We start from the raw sequence: 21,718 nt of genomic DNA on the forward strand, positions 1-21,718 counted from the left end.
TTGAGTAACTGGGGACTAGCACCTAGGCTTGGAGAGGGCAATGGCAGCCCACTCCAGTACTCTTGCCTGGAAGATCCCATGGGCAGAGGAGCCTGGTGGGCTGCAGTCCATGGGGTCGTGAAGAGTCGGACACGGCTGAGCGACTTCACTTTCACTCTTCACTTTCGTGCATTGGAGAAGGAAATGGCGACCCACTCCAGTGTTCTTGCCTGGAGAATCCCAGGGACGGGGGAGCCTGGTGGGCTGCCGTCTATGGGGTCACACAGAGTCAGACATGACTGAAGCGACTTAGCAGCAGCAGCACCTAGCCAAATTGACCATAAAGCTGGCCATCACAGGTGGTTTCTGTCAGACTTTCACAGAACTGGTAATAATCTTTATCTTGTAGAGTGTTTCAGAGAATACAAAGAAAAGTCCCTAATTTATTGTTTAAATCATGTAACTTTGATACCAGAACAACACAAAGGTAAGAGAGGAAAGTCATGGGCAGGTCTCAGAATCAAGACAACTGCAAAAAGTCTAAACAGAATTGGAGTAGCCAAGGTGCAGGTGCTGCTGGCTGCTGCTCAGTGCTCTTCTAAAAGGTGTTGACAGTAAGAATTAAAAAAGGAAAATGCAGAGCTATCCTTATGCTTGTCTGCATGGAAATCGGAGCAGAATCTGTTGGCAGAGGATTAGAGTTAGAGTTCAGTCAGGTTGTATTGGGTTTCTGTGGTGGCTCCCATGATAAAGAATCTGCCTACAATGTAGGAGACCTGGGTTTGATCGGAGTCAGGAAGATCCCCTGGAGAAGGGAATGGCAGGCCACTCCAGTATTCTTTCCTGGAGAATTTGATGGACAGAGGAGCCTGGCAGGGTACAGTCCATGGGGTTGCAAGGAGTCAGACACGACTGAGCCACTGACACTTTTACTTTCAAGGTTGCATTGATTCAGTCAAGCCTGTATGTGTGTGTGCTCACTTGTGTCGTTGTGACCCCAAGGACTATAGCCCAGCAGGCTCCTCTGTCTGTGGGATTTCCCAGGCAGGAATACTGGAATAGGTTGCTATTTCCTTCTCCAGGGGATCTTCCCGACCCAGGGATCGAATCCGCATCTCTTACTTCTCCTGCATTGCATTGGCAGGCAGGTTCTTTACCACTAGCACCACCTGAGAAGCCTACGTACCAGAAATAAATAATTACGTTATTTATAAAAAGATACCTTTACCAACAGAAATGAGTCTAATGAAAGATGAACAGTATCTTGAAGGATGCTTTAAAAAAATGTTTTTACTTTTGCTATCTGAATAATGCTGTCCTAATAAAATGTAGTGGGTCCAACCAACTGCCACTGTGTAATACCACATTACCTGTGTGTTGGGAAAAGTCTCCTTGTAAGTGGACCTTCACAGTTCAAACCCATGTTCACGGGTCAACTGTGTTGGTTTGAGACTTTAAATATGAACATTTATGGTGTAAATTTCCTTATAAGCCCTGCTTCAGCTTTGTCTTACACATTTTGATATGTTGTGCTTTCATTTTCATTCAGGTCAGTGTCTTCTTTTAATTCCTCTTCTGCCTTATGAATTATTTAGCAGCAGGGTATTGTTTAATTTCCAGGTATCAGGAGATTTTACTGCTATCTTTCTGTTATTACTGTCTGGTTGACTCCATTCCATTTGGTTTTTCTATAGTGTTTTTGAATGTATTTCTTTGTCTTTTTTTTAGTGGTGGTTCTGAAGATTACCGTATGCATACATAGCTTATCACAGTCTAGTCAAATCAACATTTTATCTTTCAAGTAGAAGGTAGATATCTTACTACCAAAGTTGCTTTATCCTATTCCCTTTACAATGAAGTCATCTTTAATAGTACCTCTGTGTATACTGAGAATGCTATATTTTTTGCTTCTGTCAAAAATAAATTTTAAAACTCAAGAAAAAATAGTTTACTGAGTTTACCGTTTTTGTTGCCCTTTCTTCATTCCTGTTGTTCTGAGTTTCCTTTTGTTAGTATTTCCTTCCTGTATGAATAGCTTCCTCTAGCCCTTCTTTTAGAATAGGTCTGCTGGCAGGAAATTACCTTAGCTTCTCTTCAAGTGAGTTGTCTTTATCTTAATTCCTGAAGAATATTTTCACTGGTTATAGAATTCTTGATCGACAGTGCTTTTCTTTTAATACTTGAAAATACTATGCCACTTCCTTCTGGCTTCTGTGGTTTCTGATGAGAAATCCTTTGTCTTTTGAATTTTTCTTCCCCTATATTTCTGATACTTTGATGATTTTTCTTTCTCATTTTCAGAAGTATTAGTATGGTTTGTCTGGGTGTGTATTTCTTTGGGTTTTCAACTGTTTCATTGAATTGATAGGGTTCTGTCTTTTCACTAATTTGGAAAACTTTCAGTCATTGTTTCTTCAAATATTTTTTCAGCCTTGCGATTCTTCTTTCCTCTTTTTGAGACTGTGGTAAAATCAATGTTAATTTTTTTTTTTTTTTTTGGTCTTCCAGGTTCCTGAGCTTCAGTTCATTTTTTAAAAAGCCATTTTCTATTTTATAGCTTGGGAAATTATTATTGAATTATCTTCTGGTTCTCTGACTTTTATGTCATTTCTATTAGATTTTTGTATGTTAATGTTGTGTCTGGAAACCTTGCTAAACTCATTTACTAGTTCTAGTAACTTTTTATAGATTCCATTGGATTTTCTGTATAGATGATCATATGACCTTCAATTAACTATGGTTTTCTTTCTTTCTTTTCAGTCTAGAAGCCTTTTATTTTTCTTGCCTTGTTACACTGACTAGAACACCCAGTGTAATGCTTAATAGAAGTGGTAAGAACAGCCTTCTTTAGCACACTCTGTTTTAGGGGGAACCATTCCAGCATTAAATGTGATGTCAGCAGTAGGTTTTTCTATAAATGCCATTTATCATGTTGAGAAAGTTTCCTTTGGTTCCTACTTTATGGAGGTTTAAATTAGGAATGGATATTGGATTTTTGTCAAATATATTTTCTGTATCTGTTGTGATAACCATGTTTTTTAATATGATGAATTACACGTCTTCATTTTTTGAATATTAAATAAATCTTGCAATCCTGGGATAAAGCCCACCTGGTCATGAAGTATTATCCTTTTTTTTATTGCTGGATTCAGTTTGCTCATCTTTGTTAAGATTTTTACATGAGTATTCATGATGGCATATTGGGCGGTAAGTTTCTTGTAATATCTTTGTCTAATTTTGGTATCATGGTAATGCTGGCTTCAGAGCAGTTTTCTGAAGGAGTTTCTGTGGAATTGATGTTATTCCTTCCTTAAATGTTTGATCACATTCACCAGTAAGGGCTCTCTGGATCTGGAATTCTTTTGTGAAAAAACTTTTGATTACAGATTCAATTTCTTTAATAGATATGGGGCTATACTGATTATATGTCCTTATGAGTTAGGTTTGGTTATTTGTGTTTTTCAAGGAATTCGTCTACTTCATCTTTGTTGTCAAATTTATTGGCCTACATTTACAAATTAAGTACATTATTATTATATAAAAGGTGTATAATTTCTGATGTTTATGACCTCTCTTTTCCTGGCTAGGTTGTTTATCAGTTTTGAAAATCTTTTCAAAGAACCAGTTGTGGTTTCTTTGCTTTTCTCCATCATTTTGCTTGTTTGATCATTTTGTTTTCCATTTCATTGATTTATGCTTTGATCTTTATTATTTCTTTTCTTGTGTTTCTTTTCCTCTTTTTCTGATTTCTCAAGGCAGGAGCTGAAGTCATTGACTTAAAGACCATCCTTTTTTCCAGTGTAGACTTTGAGTGCTGCAAGTTTCTCTATCAGTACTATTTTAGCTGCATTACACAAATTTTGATGTGTTACATTTTCTTTCATTTACAAAAACTTTCTAATTTCCCTTTTCATTTCTGCTTAGACCCATGGATTGTTTAGAAGTGTGTTGTTTATTTTCCAGATGCTTGGAGATTTTCAAGAGATCTTTCTGTTACTGATTTCTACTTTAATCACACTGGTGTCAGGACACATACTTTGTATGATTTGAATTCTCTTACTTATTAAGATCTGTTTCATAGCCCATTCTGTAGTTTATCTTGCTAAATATTCAGCTGCTTTGAGTGGAATACTCTATAAATGTTACTTGGGTCAAGTTAGTTGTTGATGTTACAGGTTTACATGTATATTTAAATGTGTGTTTTCTAACATGGTTTGTATATTTCACATTTGTACATAACGGATTTGTTTCTTTTGATCCAAGTGTGTTCTCTGTTACTTCTTGGGGCAAATTTTGTTTTACAAAGAAGGTTACGCCAGTATCTTCCATCTGTCAAGATCTGTTTGATGTAGCCCTCTCTCCGCTGGGTATAGGCTGAGCTGAGCCCAGTGACTTGAAACCCACAGAAGGTAGCAGAAATGCGGCTGATGGCCCCCACAACAGGCGCAGAGAGAAGGCTGCTCTGCTTTCCCTTGGTTTTATTGGGCTGCTTGCTTCTGCTCATTACCTCCCTGCTGTGCCCTGTGGAGGTGATTTGGTTTCTCTTCCTCATTGAACTTGCCGTCAGTCTTCCCAGTCCTCGTGTCAAGATATATATGTGAAGAAAGAAGTCTTGGAGTAAACCCTCCAGGCCCAGCTTTTGTGGGTTTTGAAGTCAGAGCCTGTGGCTGGAGTCTCCCAGGTGAGCGCCAAACACAGAGGCAGAGAAGAATCAGTCCTGCTCCACCTACCTGAACGCCTTCCTGTAGGCTCCCTGTGCACACAGAAGGGTGTTTGTTCTGTATTCACATTGGATTAGCAGCTTGGCGTGTCTCACTGTTACAAAGATCATTTCTTTTTCAGTAAGATTGAAAGAGATAAACTTTTCAGTTCCTACATATCTGAAAATACATATTTTCCTCCCATTTTTAAAGTCTTCCTTGAATTTGTTACAGCATTGCGTCTGTTTCATGTTTTGGTTTTTTGGTCACAAAGCATGTAGGATCTTAGCTCCCCAACCAGGGATCGAACTCTCACCTTTCACATTGGAAGGCAAAGTCTTAACCACTGGACCACCAGGGAAGTCACTGAGAATATTTTTAATTTCACTCTTGATTGGCTCTGGAATTCTTGGATATAAAGTAATTCCTTCTCAGAGCCTTGAAGTTACTTCACCATCATTTTCTTGCATCCACATCTTGCCCGTGAAACATGATGTAAATCTGGTTCTTGTTTCTCTGTGTGTGGGGTGATTTTTTTTCCCTTTTGAAGCTTTTAGGATTTTTGAGCTTCAGACTTTCATCAGTTAGGTGATCTATGGTTTGTTTCTGTCTGAGGGCTCATATCTTTTTATTTGCCTCAGTACATTGATTATATTTATTTGAAAGTCTTATTTTCTGTACTCTTTAACTGTCTTAGGAGTTGTTTACTTCTTGATTCATTGTGGTGGGCTTCTCCCTTTCACTGTGTTGTCCTTATCAAATTTAGGTGATTCTTGGCTGTTTGGTTGTTGCTGATTTTATTTGCTTTTTGAGACGATGCCCCCTTACCCTAACTGCAAATGCTATATCACTTCATAGCTACATCCAGAGGATGTTGGGGATCAGGAAAAGTTCAGGAGTTCCTGGTCTTAAGTGTCACTAGATACATACTGAGAAACTTCCTCATCTTTTGGAGATAAGTGCCTGTATTTGCTTATTTTACCCAGTCTGAAGGCAGCAAAAGAGTGACCTACTTTGACTCCTGCTGTGGTTATTTTGACCACTGATGCTTTGGCTTCCTCCAGGGAAGTCTCCTCTCTGTTTCTGTTGCTTCAGAGTGTGGGGCATGCTTCCCACTTTTGGGATCATAAGATTGCCTGCTTTAATCTGATCCCATCCACCTTTTGCTTTTTGGAATTTCTGATTATTTGGATTCTGGGAGAATACTCACCTCTTTGGGTTTTAGGGCTCTCTGGGAATTTGAGGAGCATGCTGGGGGTAGTCTGGAGCAGGAGCCCAGGCCTCCGTGTTCGTCTGACTATGCTAGTTGTGTTTGAGACACACAGAAACCTCCTGTGCTTTGTTTTTCTTTGCCAAGGTAGTTCCACTTTTTCTTCTTCTGCCAGCTCTTTCTTAAGCTACTCATTGTCAGGTGGAGAAACTACGTACATATGTGTCTTAATCTTGGATCTCTTCATCTATCCGTGGGTCTCGGTGTTGATAAAAATTCTCTTCTTATGGATTATACGAATTAAAAAATGATAATGCTTTAGTCTATGACTTTAATTTTGTCAAGACTACATGGAATATGTCACCAAATAAAAGTGTTACAATGTAGTTTGCAGAAAGTTTTAGGAAGATGTTACCTATACCTCTCATGTTTTTTTCTGTTGTATTTAAAACAATGTTTAATGATTTTCAGTGACTTAATTACAGCTTCATGAGGTTATAGAAGAGTTACTTTTTAGTATATTTGCATAGGCTTTTATTTTAAGTAAACCAGAGTGCTTATTTTTCACCTAAACAGGTGGTTTACTTGAGACTTGAGACTTTATTAAATGAAGATTTTTTTTTTTCAGAGCAGCATCTCAGACACGTCGAAAAAGATGTTTTGATCCCTAAAATAATGAGAGAAAAGGCCCGAGAGAGATGTTCTGAACAAGTTCAAGGTAAGATTCAAATATTCATATAAAAATCAAATACGTTTTTAATAATATGATCTGAATTTAATCCTTAGCCTCAGAATGAAGTAGTCACTGAATTAATATGTATGAATTGGTTCTCACCCTTTCACTAAGATACCAGTATTTCAGCTTTCAGAACTTACAAGCAGCATTCATTTACAATTTAAAAATATTCTCCCAAATTCCCAGTAAAGAACATTTTTTCCCCCAGATGTACAGTTATAGAGAAAAAACTTGCATTTGTATTTTGGAGAAACAAGTTAATCTGGTGATTTTGATAGGGAAAGAAGAAACGTCAAATGTAATGTATACCTGTGTGTCCTCTGTCAACATATTAATAGAGGAATAAATTCTAAGATGATTTCCTTGGCAATGTTGCTATTATTGAATTATGAATGGAATCGCAGTGGTAAATACAGTGAGTCTGTTTTTTAAAAATTTTTCTATATTTTACAATTTTAAGTGGAAGGTATTTATGTAAATGCATGTACTAGGCACCCACATATGTCTGTGTTCTTTGGAAAATAGTTTTTAACATGAAGTATTCCTGTATTCTATAAATCTGGATATATTGTTGATTAATATGTAATATTACAGTGAAAAATATAAACAAAGGCATGGAAGGTGAAAATGAGACCTTAAATGATGGGTAATTAGAAAAGCAGATGGCGGTATTACTGTAGAAATGTCTTGTGTTAACAGTCTACCTCTTGGACTGGCCACGTCAGAGAAGCAGTGGCAAAGCCTTGCAGACGTGGACTTTCCCCCAGCTTCCCGTTTTCCCTCTGCCTGTGGCCTTTGCTGACGGACCGTAGTTACGCCAGGCGGGGCTGGCTGACTGCAGTTCCCCACACGTTTGTCAGCAGGAAGCCAGGTTGTATCAGCTATTGTTTGGGGACTATGTCAGGAGCAGTTGGTATCAGGCACATTCTTGTCCCTTAGATGCTGTCTCCTTAGAGAATAACCTCTGGGACTGATGGATAAAGACAATAAAAGAGAAGTTCCTCAGAATCAACACTGTGTGATGATCATTTCTTTTTCTTAAATGACTTATTATGAGCTATTCCCATTTTAAATCCATCTATAAATTAGGTTTGAATTAAATCCATCTGTAAATAAGTTTATTATAAATTATCAGGAATTTATCAGTATCATTTGATGGTCTTGCTTTCGTTATGACTTAGCTGTCTGATTGGAGCCCCTTCCCTGCCCCCCACGCCCAGATTCAGGAGAAGTTGCTCCGTTGGCACCTGCAGTGCGATTCAGTACATCCCTGGCGGTGGGTGGTCACGCTCACGGCCTCAGGAAGAGATCTTCCATCCGCCTCACAGAACTTTAAAAAATACAGATCCTGGTTCTGGTGATGGAGGAGAAAACTTAAAAATGGATAATAAAATTATAGGGTTAACTTTCACTACCAGAAAATTATTTACGTATTACTGATGTATTGGTTCAAAATTATAAACATTAGTTATTACTTATTCTGTTTTGTGAGTTTGCCCTGGTCTTCAGCTGGAGAAGAATTTGCCTGCAATGCAGGAGACCCCAGTTTGATCCCTGGGTCAGGAAGATCCCCTGGAGAGGGCATGGCAACCCACTCCCATATTCTTGCCTGGAGAACACCCATGGACAGAGGAGCCTGGCAGGTCCCACTTCATGGGGTTGCAAAGAATCAGACAGGACTGAGTGACTTTCACTTTATTCTCTTTTGTAACATGTTATTCTGATACTTAGAATGAAAGAAAGCTAGGCAACTCAGTTACAGACTGTTTACTCTCATGATTCAGATGAAAATGCAAAATGGTCCAGTGTGGGGTTCAGAACTACCTTTGCTTTGCTCTTGGACAATGAAACTTTGTTTTTGGCCTTTGAAATGAAAGAACTAGAGTGTAACTCTAAAAGGTTTATTTGTGTTACACACCTACTACTTTGTAATGGTACAGAAAAAATATTTAATTTTGCTTCTTTATCAAAACTTAAGTTGCTTACAGTGTTAATGTTAAGGTTTTCTTTCTTTCTTTAAAATCCTTTGAAGACTGAAAGCACCTTGAAATTTGAGGTTCATTTGAGTTATTTAAATGCATTTATCCCTAATAGAACATGTTATAACAAATGATCTTTGAGTATTTGGACTTTTATAATCCTATATTGATTTTTTTTTTCCTTTTAGGCCATATGGTCCAAAACGGTATTTTAGAATCTAAAATTGATTATTTTATTAAGAATGATCTTGCTGTTTAACCAGGTGAATTAGGAGAGCACATACACTGGCATTGCTCAGACAGGAGTAGAACAACTCCATTTAAACTGAACAAAAAGGCATAATGTAGAATCAGGAGACTTCCATTGTGATTTATTTACTGTTTATAGCCTTTGCTTTATTACATAATCATAGGATTCTATATAAAAGCATTATGCATCCTAATTGTATAGTTCTCAGATAAAGATATAGGAATTCTAATAAATGATCTGACTTTGTGCTAAATGCCTGAAACAAGATTATGTCAGAAAGCTTTTCTGTTTGATTTTTTTTTTCCCTATGTCATTTCAACCCGGCTGATCATAAGAATTGGGTCAGGCTGCCAGCAACTTAGGTTTGTGAAGGGAATGGAACAGCTTTTCCAGTGACAAAGAGAAATGAAATCACTTTCAATGAAAAAAAAGAGATGCCTCATTATAGTCAGCAACAGCAGTTATTGACAGCTACACTTCCTATTAACAAGGAGCATTTAACTAAGAGTTTGGCTGTTGGATCTTTGGACTTGATCTAATTTGCCAGCATTAATTAGTTTCTTTTGAGCACAGACACTTGGTGCTCACAGCTATAGATTTGCAGGGCTAATTAGGATAGAAAATTGAACAGAATGGGGTAAGGCATTAACCTTCAACCATTACCAGCTGGGACACTGATAAAGACCACAGGGTCCAAATGCTTCTATTGATGTGAAGAGCACCCTAATGAATATCAATTTCAGCCAGGTTGCTATATTCTTACTAGTTCTGTCTTCATTATAAGTTTTAACCCGCTTTCCCGATCCCTTCATTATCTATGTCTGCAACCACTGGGTTTTACTCTACACGGGTTCAGTCTGTGTTGCACACTTCACCTTCTGTTTAAACACAATTAAAATTTGTCTTAAGTAGTGGATAATGTTTAGAATGTTCCATGGTTACATCCCGTATTGCTTCTAAAATTTGACTTTTACCTATAATTACATGATTCTAATTCTATAGTTCATTATTTATAAAGTCATGGTAACTTCACCATTGCCATGTAATGAAAATTATAACCTGAAACAAGAAAATCTCAGCTTCAGGGTAACAATTAAGCAGTGTTTGTATTAAACTTGGGTCAACCTGAGAATCTTTTGTCTTTGTAAAATAGATATACTTCGTTGTTTCTTTTTGAAGAGAAAAAGAATGTACATCACTTTTTCCCTTAGAACTTAGTTTTGATTTGATGAATAAAGATGGCTTGACTTGATGATTAAATACAGAATTGAGAGTCCCAGTCCTACTCTTATCATTTCACAAGATGATAGACTCTATTGGTAGAGCATACATCAAAAGAAAGGCATTTGTACAGTTCATTTAAATAGAAAACTCAGCTTTATAATGTTCTTCTTTTGCCAATAGCAAAGCATGAGTAGCAGTGAACAGAACCACTAAAATAAATGAACAAAGTAACGATGAGGGCTGAGTGTACTGGGGATGAACAGGAGGAAAACTCTTGAATGATGGCTAGGCTCTGCCTTTCTCCCCACTGTGTCCCCAACTCCCAAAGGCCAAAACAGAAATCCCCTTCTACCAAGTGTGGCGGTGGAATCACTGCTTTTTCTTGAATCTGCGACATACCAGCAGACGTCAGGAGGATGGTTTGATGACCTCTGGGGATTACTTTTCACTGTGTGCCTTTTTCCACACATTTGACTCTTCACTGATTTCATGATTTATATTTTCTATGTTAGTAATATTTTTAAGAATATTATTTATCATATGTATTGGTAAAGTATGCATTCTATTGTTATATTTTTTAGAATAAAGCCTTCATAAGAGGAAGAGTAACTGAAGTGCTATGTTTCGTAAAAATTCTTTGTATTTCTTTGCTTTTTTGAAATGCATAATTAGCAGTTTATAATGTCTCTGTTGACTAGGGAAGTTTGCCTTAAAAATAGTGCGTGCGTGTACTAAGTTGCTTCAGTCATGTCTGACTCTTTGTGATTTTGTGGACTGCAGCCCGCCAGGCTCCTCTGTCCATAGAATTCTCCAGGCAAGAATACTGGAGTGGGTAGCCATGCCTTCCTCCAGAGGATCTTCCTGATCCAGGAGTCAAACCTGTGTCTCTTATGTCTCCCGCATTGACAGGTGGGTTTTTTTTTTTTTTTTTTTTACCACTAGTGCCACCTGGGAAGCAAGAACTTTTTCTGTTTTTGGTATGACAGATCAAGGCCAGTAAGGGACTTTGACATCAGCAGTGGCCTGGAACTTTCTTTAAACTGGATATGTTCTCCTCCTCTCTGACTCCTTTCATCCCTTGCACCTTCTTTTACAGTGTTTCAGTGTTTCTTTTGAATCAGTGTTTTTTGTGGCTGTCTTTTTCATTTGTTTGGAGAAGGCGATGGCACACCACTCCAGTACTCTTGCCTGGAAAATCCCATGGATGGAGGAGCCTGGTGGGCTGCAGTCCATGGGGTTGCTAAGAGTTGAACACAATTGAGCGACTTCACTTTCACTTTTCACTTTCATGCACTGGAGAAGGAAATGGCAACCCACTCCAGTATTCTTGCCTGGAGAATCCCAGGGACGGGGAAGCTTGGTGGGCTGCCGTCTATGGGGTCGCACAGAGTCGGACACGACTGAGTGACTTCACTTTCACTTTTTCATTTGTTGGCCAATAGGTAGCATTGGTTCTAAAGGAATTGTAACAAGTTTAAGGGTGTGGATTGTTTATTTGACACATCACAGAACTGTTGTTAAATAACACAGAACCTTGATAAAAATGCCTGTCCTCTTTATCAGTCACATCATGAGAAACGCTGGACTGGAAGAAGCACAAGCTGGAGTCAAGATTGCTGGGAGAAATGTCAATAACTTCAGATACGCGGATGACACCACCCTTATGGCAGAAAGTGAAGAAGAACTAAAGAGCCTCTTGATGAAAGTGAAAGAGGAGAGTGAAAAGTTGGCCTCAAGCTCAACATTCAGGAAACGAAGATCATGGCATCCGGTCCCATCACTTCATGGGAAATGGATGGGGAAACAGTGCAAACAGTGTCAGACTTTATTTTTTGGGGCTCCAAAATCACTGCAGATGGTGACTGCAGCCATGAAATTAAGAGACGCTTACTCCTTGGAAGGAAGTTATGACCAACCTAAATAGCATATTGAAAAGCAGAGACATTACTTTGTCAACAAAGGTCCGTCTAGTCAAGGCTATGGTTTTTCCTGTGGTCATGTGTGGATGTGAGAGTTGGACTGTGAAGAAGGCTGAGCACTGAAGAATTGATGCTTTTGAACTGTGGTGTTGGAGAAGACTCTTGAGAGTCCCTTGGACTGCAAGGAGATCCAGCCAGTCCATTCTGAAGGAGATCAGCCCTGGGATTTCTTTGGAAGGAATGATGCTAAAGCTGAAACTCCAGTACTTTGGCCACCTCATGCGAAGAGTTGACTCATTGGAAAAGACTGTGATGCAGGAGGGATTGGGGGCAGGAGGAGAAGGGGACGACAGCGGATGAGATGGGTGGATGGCATCATTGACTCGATGGACGTGAGTCTGAGTGAACTCCGGGAGTTTGTGATGGACAGGGAGGCCTGGCGTGCTGCGATTCATGGGGTTGCAAAGAGTCAGACACGACTGAGCGACTGAACTGAACTGAACAACTGAAATATGTTGCGTTTTACTAAATTCCAAAGGTAGATGAATTAACAAAAGAGGAACTTCAAATTAAGAATGCTTAGGATATCCTGGCAGAGAACTACCAAGGCATCATTAAAACTGATCTGAGGCCTACAGACTATGAATGGTCAAAGTAATCAGTCTTTCCAACTCTGTTACTTGAACCTGCCCCACATTTCCTACTGGTTGTTTGAATTGTACCTGTATCATCACATAAGTATTTGCCGTATAACTAGTTCACCAATGTTGACTCACACTGAAATGGAGATGCAGCACATCTTTAGGCAGGTTTGGATCAATTAGGAGGACGAGATATAAAATCATCAAATATGATGAATGTCTGTTATGTGTAAGAGTATGTTATGTAGTCTAAGGAGCATAAAGGGATTTAAGGCACAAGTCCTCTCTTTTGGACCTTCCCTGGATGTGTCAGGTTCCCTGGGCTTAGTACTTTCCTACAAAGGCTTATTGTCCTCAGTGCACAATCATGCTCACAGCTAAGGTTTATTACAGCAAAACCAGGCAAGGGAAAAGGTGAAGGTTAGAGGAGACCAGGCGCGAGCTTCCTTGAGTTCTTACTCAGTAAAGTCAGTCAACTTGAGCATAACTCTTCTGTGGTCAAATTGTGGGGACATGTGAAGTGGTGTCTCTGGGGAGACTCAGTAGAGGCTCAGGGAGTTGGTGATGTGGCAGTTTCTGCATAGCATGTACCAACATTTCAGACTCCCAGAAGGAAAGCCCATGTGGAGCACAAACCACATGCTTTACCCAGCTGGTCGAAGCACAGGGAGCGGCTCTTACCAATTAGGGAATAGTGAGAGTGCTCCCCAAATCCAGGTTCTGACACAGCTAAGGGTCAGCCTCGGAAGCACTTCTTTCTAAGGAGTGCAGTGTCAGGCCTGTCATGGTAACTCTTTCTTGCACACAGACACAGTAAAAGTTATTATGTTTAATAACTGTATTATTATTATTTTTTTGGTCATACCCTGTGGCATGGGGATCTTTAGTTTCCCAACCATGGATGGAAACCACACCCCCTGCTGTGGAAGTGCAGAGTCTTAACCACTGGGCCACCAGAGAAGTCCCTGTATTTAGTAACTTTCTAATAGTTAAATAATTATGTTTAATTAAAGTTATTATGTATGCCTATTGGGCCTGATGTCATGTCAGTGGAATCATGGGTAGTAGACCTCTGTCAGTCACAAATCCAGCTGAATGATTTTTAAAACAACTGAGCACAGTGTTTGATGGTCATGACTCATTGTGTAATTCTTGGTCACACTCATTAATTCACACTTCTGCTGTAGGACTCATGATTGTCTTGACTTATAATGGTTTCTGAATAGTGGCAATTTTATAATAAAATTATGTATACTTGGACATCAGTACTCTTGAATAATATGGCCAGTTCTTATTTCACGAAGAAAGATGCAGTGTATTTGTTTTAGGAGTTCAGCTAAATCTTTAAATGACTCAATTAGCAGGGAATATTGTTAGGGCATATAAATTTAGTATTTTTTTCTTTTTCTTTGGCTGCACCCTGCAACATGTAGGATATTAGTTTCCCTACCAGGTATCAAACCTGCACTCCTCAGTGGAAGGGAAGATTCTTAACCACTGGATCGCCAGGGAAGTGCTGAATTTAGTATTTTAAAAACTGATTTATGCAACTCATCTCCGAAGGTTTAAGAGTGAAAAGTCTATGTTTTGAACACAAAGCCAAAAAATTACATTGCTTGGAACTTAGAAATGTTGTTAAAATGAGTAAATATTATTAATATAAAGTATGAGTTATAGCTGCTTCTATCAGTACTTCATTAACAAGTTTGTTTTATTTTCCTAGATTTCTTAGCTGTTCAACTTTCAAATATTTTGCCATAATAGACTTAAATCTTGTCATCTTATGTGCAGTTAATCCAGACTTAACTGTAGTCTTTAAACAGTTCCATGCCTTGTTTATAAAATCTGAATATGAGATCACACTTCATTAAAGCTACCTGATGATTTTGAGTTGTGATTGCGATTCTTTCCAGATAATCAGGGACTGATACTCACAGCCAGTTATATTTTGGCTAGATACATTCTCATTAGAATCTTATATGTCCGTGGAAAAATTTTTGGCTTGTACAAAACTCTGGAATATGTTAAATTGATAGATGTAGAACTATTTAAGATATAACCAGTTTTGGGGGGGGATGGTCTAGAATTTGCAGCCCATCCTAAAGGAAATCAGTCCTGAATATTCATTGGAAGGACTGATGCTGAAGCTGAAATTCCAGTCCTTTGGCCACCTGATACAAAGAACTGGCTCATTTGAAAAGACACTGATGCTGGGAAAGATTGAAGGCAGAGGAGAAGGGGACGACACAGGATGAGATGGTTGGATGGCATCACTGACTAGAAGGACATGAGTTTGAGTAAGCTCTGGGAGTTGGTGATGGACAGGGAAGCCTAGCGTGCTGCAGTCCATGGGGTTGCAAAGAGTTGGACATGACTAAGTGACTGGACTGAACTGAACTGAACTGAACTAATAATATATAAAACAGATAAACACAGTACTTTTTGGTTTTATTACAAGTTATTAATTTCATTACATTTAAGGAGTCAGTACGTGAAAACAATGTTGTATTTCCATGAAGCAAATCTGAACTCAGATGTTATGGAATACAGTTGTAGCCTAGTGGGTATTTCCCAGTTCATTTTTGTGGTTTACTCTTTTGGGGGATGCAAATGTAGAGTAAATCCTAAATCACATAAAGAAGTTGTTCTAAATAGAAATGATTTCTTATAATTTACTCAAAGAATTGTTCAATTAAGTAGATATAATAGAAGTTTTGTTCTGAGGCTCAGAAACAAGTTTATCTGGCATCATATTTTAATATATTGGTTGTCTCCAAAGTGTTATATACTATTTGCATATATTTTAGTGTTTGTCAGCTTTTACCTGACTAAGATATATTTTGACAAAGCAAAACAGAATTTTCAGATGCCCTTAAGCACTTGAATGGGCCCTTAGGGTTATATGGAACATAGTCATTCAAAAGTATTTACTGAGTATTTCCAATGTGCTCCTCACCATTATATGAACAGTCAGTAAAACAGACAAAAATATTTGCCCTTATAATTCTTAGATTTCAGTGAAGGAAGGTGGTGAATACCTTAAGTTATTGTAAGAAAATATAAGTGATGTAGAGAGTAATGAAGTTGGGTCAGAGCAGTGAGGATGCTGGTGTTAGACGAGGCTGCAGTTTTTAGTAGGTGGTCAGTGTAGGTACCAAGGAGGTGACATTTGGACAGAATTCTTGTAGGAGGTGAAAAGGTGAGACATACAGACATCTCTGGGAGGAGCGGTGTGAACAGAGGAGTAGCACTTGGGAAGAGGCAGACGCAGTGGGCGTGGCTGGCATGTTGGAGGGGCGCTAGAAAGGTCCTTGTGGTTAGGGTGGGAAGTGAGAGTTCAGAGGGTGATGAGTGCAGGATCAGGGTCTTGAGAGCACCGAGGAGCCAAATGAAAGGACGTGATGGCTTAGAGCAGTGGAGGGAGGTGGGTCTGATGCACGAAGCGCCGCACCACTCCCTGCTGTATTCGGAGTAGATGGGTCAGGGTGAGGGCTAAGTGGGGGCCAGGTGAAGGATGTGCGTGTGATGGTCCAGCTGACGAGGTGGAGGAGCAGCGGGTGGTGCCAGGGAGCAGACCTGGAGTGTCTTTGCAGACAGGGTTGAGAGAGACCTGTGGTTAACAGAGATGGGAAACCTGCATGTCTAGAAATTTTATGATTTTATTTTAGCTTCTGGCAATTGATAGACTGGGAGTTTGGACACGTGAACTCTGAGGTGTCTGGTAGACATCTCAGTTTGAAGCCACTATATTGGACAGTGGTAAAAATTCATCACTCTTTTCAAGGGAAATGAATATTTACCCAGTTGTGGTGGGTCTGGTATGTTTCTAATGTTTTTGTGTAAGTTCTTTTAGTATATGTTTGACACATGGTGTTGACTTAGTGATAAAAACTGACACTTTTATTCCTTGGTTTTAAGATGCCACCTGGACCACTTTCCTTCCAGAGTAAATCGTGACTACATGATGTGTTTATTCAGCATACTGTCTGTAGTACTGCTGGCTGGGGACCTGGACTCACTGCATTGAAGAAGCTGAATTGGCCATTGGTGTCACATGACAGGTTGCCAAGGGTAGCGGTTATGGCTCCTCGGTGCTGACTCTGATGGTTTGTAAGTGTGCCGGCATGGTGGTGCTGTGGCTGCCGGGCGTGGTGGGTTTTTTAGGCGTTGATGCACTTTGTCTAGTACTTGTCCTTTCAGCCTGTGTGCTGAGTTTATCTGTGGTTACTGCTTTTTAGTTCTGGATCGTGTTTGCTTTGCTGTAAACTATTTATCTCAGACTTCACCTAGATTGAAAAGTCATTTTCTTCCAATAGCGTAAGTAATTGTTATTATTCACTTCACTTTGTGCACTTCCAATGCTGTTTTCTGTAGCACTCTTTCTGGGGGGTGTAGCCCTATGTATGTAAACTGTAGACCATTTATTTACTCATTAAAAATGCGGTCATACTCACATGGTGTGCTAATTTGGATTATGTGTTGAACTTAAATGTTTTAGTTTTATAATTTAATAGTTTCTACTATTATAGTTTAATAGTTTCTACTACTGTAATAGTTTCTACTTTTTTGATGTTTAGTTTTTACTAAAATTGAAAGTCTTCTTGATTTTCATTACCCTAGTAATCTTATGAAAAATACACTCAAAATATTATGTGCTAATTAATGGTTGATTTTAGGAAGGATTGCTAGCAAATCTGAACATGTTTTTTTATCATGCTAACTTTAAAAAAACATGATGTAAAATTGTGTACATAATTTAAGCCTAATGATAACAAAATGATAGATGCATATAGAAAAACATACGTTCAAAGTTTAATAAGTATCTGGAAATGTGGGAAGGAAGAAGGTGGATCGTAAGTTATTTCTTCTCCTATGTATGTTTTTTTTCATATTTTCCAAAGCTTTATGTTTTTATATTACTTTCTTGAAATAAACTTATGCCCTGTATGTGCAAATTACAAGTATGTAGCTTGATGAATTAAGATGTAGTAAACATGCCTGTGTCACCACTGTTGAAGCCAAGAGACAGAAGTGACCAGAAGTCACTTTCTCTGTGTTCCCTCCCGATCACTGTCCTTTTCCTCTTCCCAGAAGGGAGCGTAGATTAGTTCGCATGTGTTTTAATGTAAATGGAGTCATATGGTATGTGTTCCTTTGCGCCTCGCTTCTTCCACTGAACTTTGTGAGGCTCACCCGTGTCTTGCATGTAGTAACAGTCCTTCCCTGTCGTCGTCACGTGGCACCGTGCTGTGAACGTGCTGTTCCTCCGTTCTGCTGTGGTAGAGATTGAGGTCATTCTTGGTTTTATGCAGATAACTCTCCTGTAAACAGTTTTGTTCACGTTCTTTGGTACCTGTGTACGTGTATTTCTATTATTTATATACTTAGTAGTGGTATTTCTGGGCCCTGTAATGTGCATGATAGACTTCCAGATAACTGAACGCACATACACTCAACTTTTAAAAACAATCCATGAAGTAATATGGGAGGAAGAGAGTGGATTATGGGTGATTTTAAATTTTCATAGGTTGTTCTCCATAATGAACATATATTTCTTAAAAAATAAATCTATAAAAACTCACCATATATTTTATAATACAGTAAAGCTATAAATATATAAAGAGTAAAATTTTCCATATGTTCTATAAACGTATAGAAAGATCATAAACTAGGAAAATATTTCTAACATATGTGACAAATATTTGATATCCTTAGTATATAAAGATGTACTGTCCATGAAGAATCAGTGAATATCCAGTTTAAAAAAAAAAAATGCAAAGGACACAAAGCTTCTTTCTGATAAAGTACATATTATTAAACATATTCTCACTTTCAGTGGGTTAATTGAAAACCACATCCAATATGTAATTTGTGAACTTAATATGATTTAAAATTTCACAAGGGAGACTTTATGCTTCTGGCCTGGCCTAATAGCTGTATCACACACATCCTTCTGTAGAAAACAATATAAACTATGAACAAAATTTAAAGAGAACCACCTGAAGGCCTTGGAGGATAAACAAGAACAGATGGAATTCAGAGGAAGTCAAACACTGATGTTTGACTGAGAGGAAGCTGCTGCTGCTCCTGTTGCTAAGTCGCTTCAGTCGTGTCCGACTCTGTGCAACCCCACAGACGGCAGCCCACCAGGCTCCCCCGTCCCTGGGATTCTCTAGGCAAGAACACTGGAGTGGGTTGCCATTTCCTTCTCCAGTGCATGAAAGTGAAAAGTGAAAGTGAAGTCACTCAGTCGTGTCTGACTCTTAGCGACCCCATGGACTGCAGCCCACCAGGCTCCTCCATCCACGGGATTTTCCAGGCAAGAGTACTGGAGTGGGGTGCCATTGCCTTCTCCGGAGGGGAGGCTGAGACTGACCAAAACAAAAACACATTGGTCTTACTGGCTTGAAGAAACAAACACAGGGTTTGGTATAACTGCAAGCCCTGAAAAGTTTGTGTTTGTACGTGGAGGAGAGGGGAGGAGCATAAATCCCAAGGATTGAGCCAGAGAAGAGGAGCTTCGTACTCTGTGCATGAACTGTGGTCAGTCCTGAACTTCATGTGGGGCACATTCCAAGCAGCTCAGTTAAGGCTAAAAGAACTGAGCCAAAATTTGAGCTCTACTCACTGTACATTGTTGGGGAGACAGGCTTTTGCAGTTTGAGTTCAGTGAAGAAAATTGATTGTTTAAAGGAAAAAGAAAAAAAAATTCTTGAGAGAGACAGAACAGGATCCACACTTTTTACATGATATTCACAGTATTCATGATCAATGTGAAATTATTCAGTGTACACAGAAACAGGAAAATATGACGGATTCTTAAGTCAGCAGAGTCGAACTTTAGGATTAGTAAAATGATGGAATTAGCAGACAAGGATTTTATCTCAGCTGTTGTAATTGTTTAAGAATGTAATGGAAAATATGGTTGCAATGAATAAAAGGAAAATCTTAACAGAATCTGAAACGAGAAAGACCCAAATCAAAATTCTAGAACTGAAATATCTGGTATAGAAAACCGTAGAATAAAAATGACAGAAGGAGTGATGAATATAGTGATAGATCAGTAGGAATATTCAATCTTAAGAACAGAGAAAAGGTTAAAAATGAACAGACTCTCAGGGACCTGTAGGAGCATAAGGTTGATAACCTTTATAGTAATAGGAATTGCCTACTTATCAGAATGACTACAATGAAAACACTGACAGCATTCACTAAACATAGACCTGCCCACTGACCCAGCAATGCTACCCAGAAGAAGTGAAACACCTTTCATCCCTGTGCAGTTAGTACATACAGTAGCTCATCAGATAGCCCCAAACTGCAAACAACCCAGGGGTCTCTCAAAAGGAGAAAGGGTACACTCTGGAGGACTTATGCAGTAGATACTGTTCAACAGTAAAATGGAACATACTAGTGTTATGCGCGGTAGCACAGACGAATCTCGGACTGTCATTCTGAATGGCACTCTTTAAAAATATTGTGTTCTAGAACAGGCAGCATTTGTATGGTGTTCTGGAACAAGTCCCACTAATCTAAATGATGAATAGCCAGTTTAAAAAATGAGCAAAGGACACAAAATTTCTTTCTGATAAATCACATATAAATTTCCGATAAAGTACATATTCAGTTCAGTCGCTCAGTCCTGTCTGACTCTTTGCAACCCCATGGACTGCAGCATGCCAGGCTTCCCTGTCCATCACCAACTCCTGGAGTTTACTCAAACTCATGTCCATCGAGTCGGTGATGCCATGCAACCATCTTATCCTCTGTCGTCCCCTTCTTCCGCCTTCAGTCTTTCCCAGCATCAGGGGCTTTTCCAGTGAGTCAGTTCTTCACATCAGGTAGCCAAAGTATTGGAGTTTCAACTTCAGCATCAGTCCTTCCAATGAATATTCAGGACTGATTTCCTTTAGGATGGACTGGTTTGGTCTCCTTGCAGTCCAAGGGACTCTCATGAGTCTTCTCCAATACCACAGTTCAAAAGCATCAATTCTTTGGCGCTCAGCTTTCTTAATAGTCCAATTCTCACCACCATACATGACTGTAGGAAAAACTGTAGCTTTGACTAGATGGACCTTTGTCAGCAAAGTAATGTCTCTACTTTTTAATATGCTGTCTGTTGGTCATAGCTTTTCTTCCAAGGAGCAAGCGTCTTTTAATTTTGTGGCTGCAGTCACCATCTACAGTGATTTTGGAGGCCCCCCCCCCCAAAAAAAATAAAGTCTGTCACTGTTTCCTTTGTTTCCTCATCTATTTGCCATGAAGTGATGGGCCGGATGCCATGATCTTCGTTTTCTAAATGTTCAGTTCTAAGCCAAGTTTATTATTCTCCTTTTTCACTTTCATCAAGAGGCTCTTTAGTTCTTCTTTGCTTTTTGCTATAAGGGTGGTGTCATCTGCATCTATTTGAGATTATTGATATTTCTCCTGGCAATCTTGATTCCAGCTTGTGCTTCATCCAGCTCGGCATTTCGCATGATGTAGCCTGCATATAAGTTATATAAGCAGGGTGACAGTATACAGCCTGGATGCACTCCTTTCCCGATTTGGAACCAGTCTGTTGTTCCATGTCTGGTTCTACCTGTTGCTTCTTGGCCTGCATACAGATTTCTCAGAGGGCAGATCAGGTGGTCTGGTATTCCCATCTCTTGAAGAATTTTCCACAGTTTGTTGTGATCCACACAGTAAAAGGCTTTGGTGTAGTCAATAAAGCAGAAGTAGATGTTTTTCTGGAACTCTCTTGCTTTTTTAATGATCCAGTGGATGTTGGCAATTTGATCTCTGATTCCTCTGCCTTTTTGAAATCCGGCTTGAACATCTGGAAGTTCACGGTTCATGTACTGTTGAAGCCTGGCTTGGAGAATTTTGAGCATTACTTTGCTAGTGTGTGAGATGAGTGCAATTGTGCAGTAGTTTGAACAGTCTTTGGCATTGCCTTTCTTTGGGATTGGAATGAAAACTGACCTTTTCCAGTCCTGTGGCCACTGTTGAGTTTTCCAAATTTGCTGGCATATTGAGTGCAACACTTTCACAGCATCATCTTTTAGGATTTGAAAAAGCTCAACTGGAATTCCATCACC

General features: G+C 39.1%; 1 protein-coding gene across 1 annotated transcript in view; it reads left to right on the forward strand.

Moving 5' to 3' along the window:
* Positions 1 to 21,718, forward strand: part of CMC1 (C-X9-C motif containing 1) — a 75,797-nt gene that overhangs the window by 15,396 nt on the left and 38,683 nt on the right. The window contains exon 2 of the mRNA XM_070360046.1: positions 6,518 to 6,607. Coding sequence (XP_070216147.1) covers positions 6,518 to 6,607 — 90 coding nt within the window. The remainder of the gene's footprint in view (positions 1 to 6,517; positions 6,608 to 21,718) is intronic.

Source organism: Bos mutus, chromosome 22 (genome assembly GCF_027580195.1).
Source record: "Bos mutus isolate GX-2022 chromosome 22, NWIPB_WYAK_1.1, whole genome shotgun sequence".
Classification (NCBI taxonomy): domain Eukaryota; kingdom Metazoa; phylum Chordata; class Mammalia; order Artiodactyla; family Bovidae; genus Bos; species Bos mutus.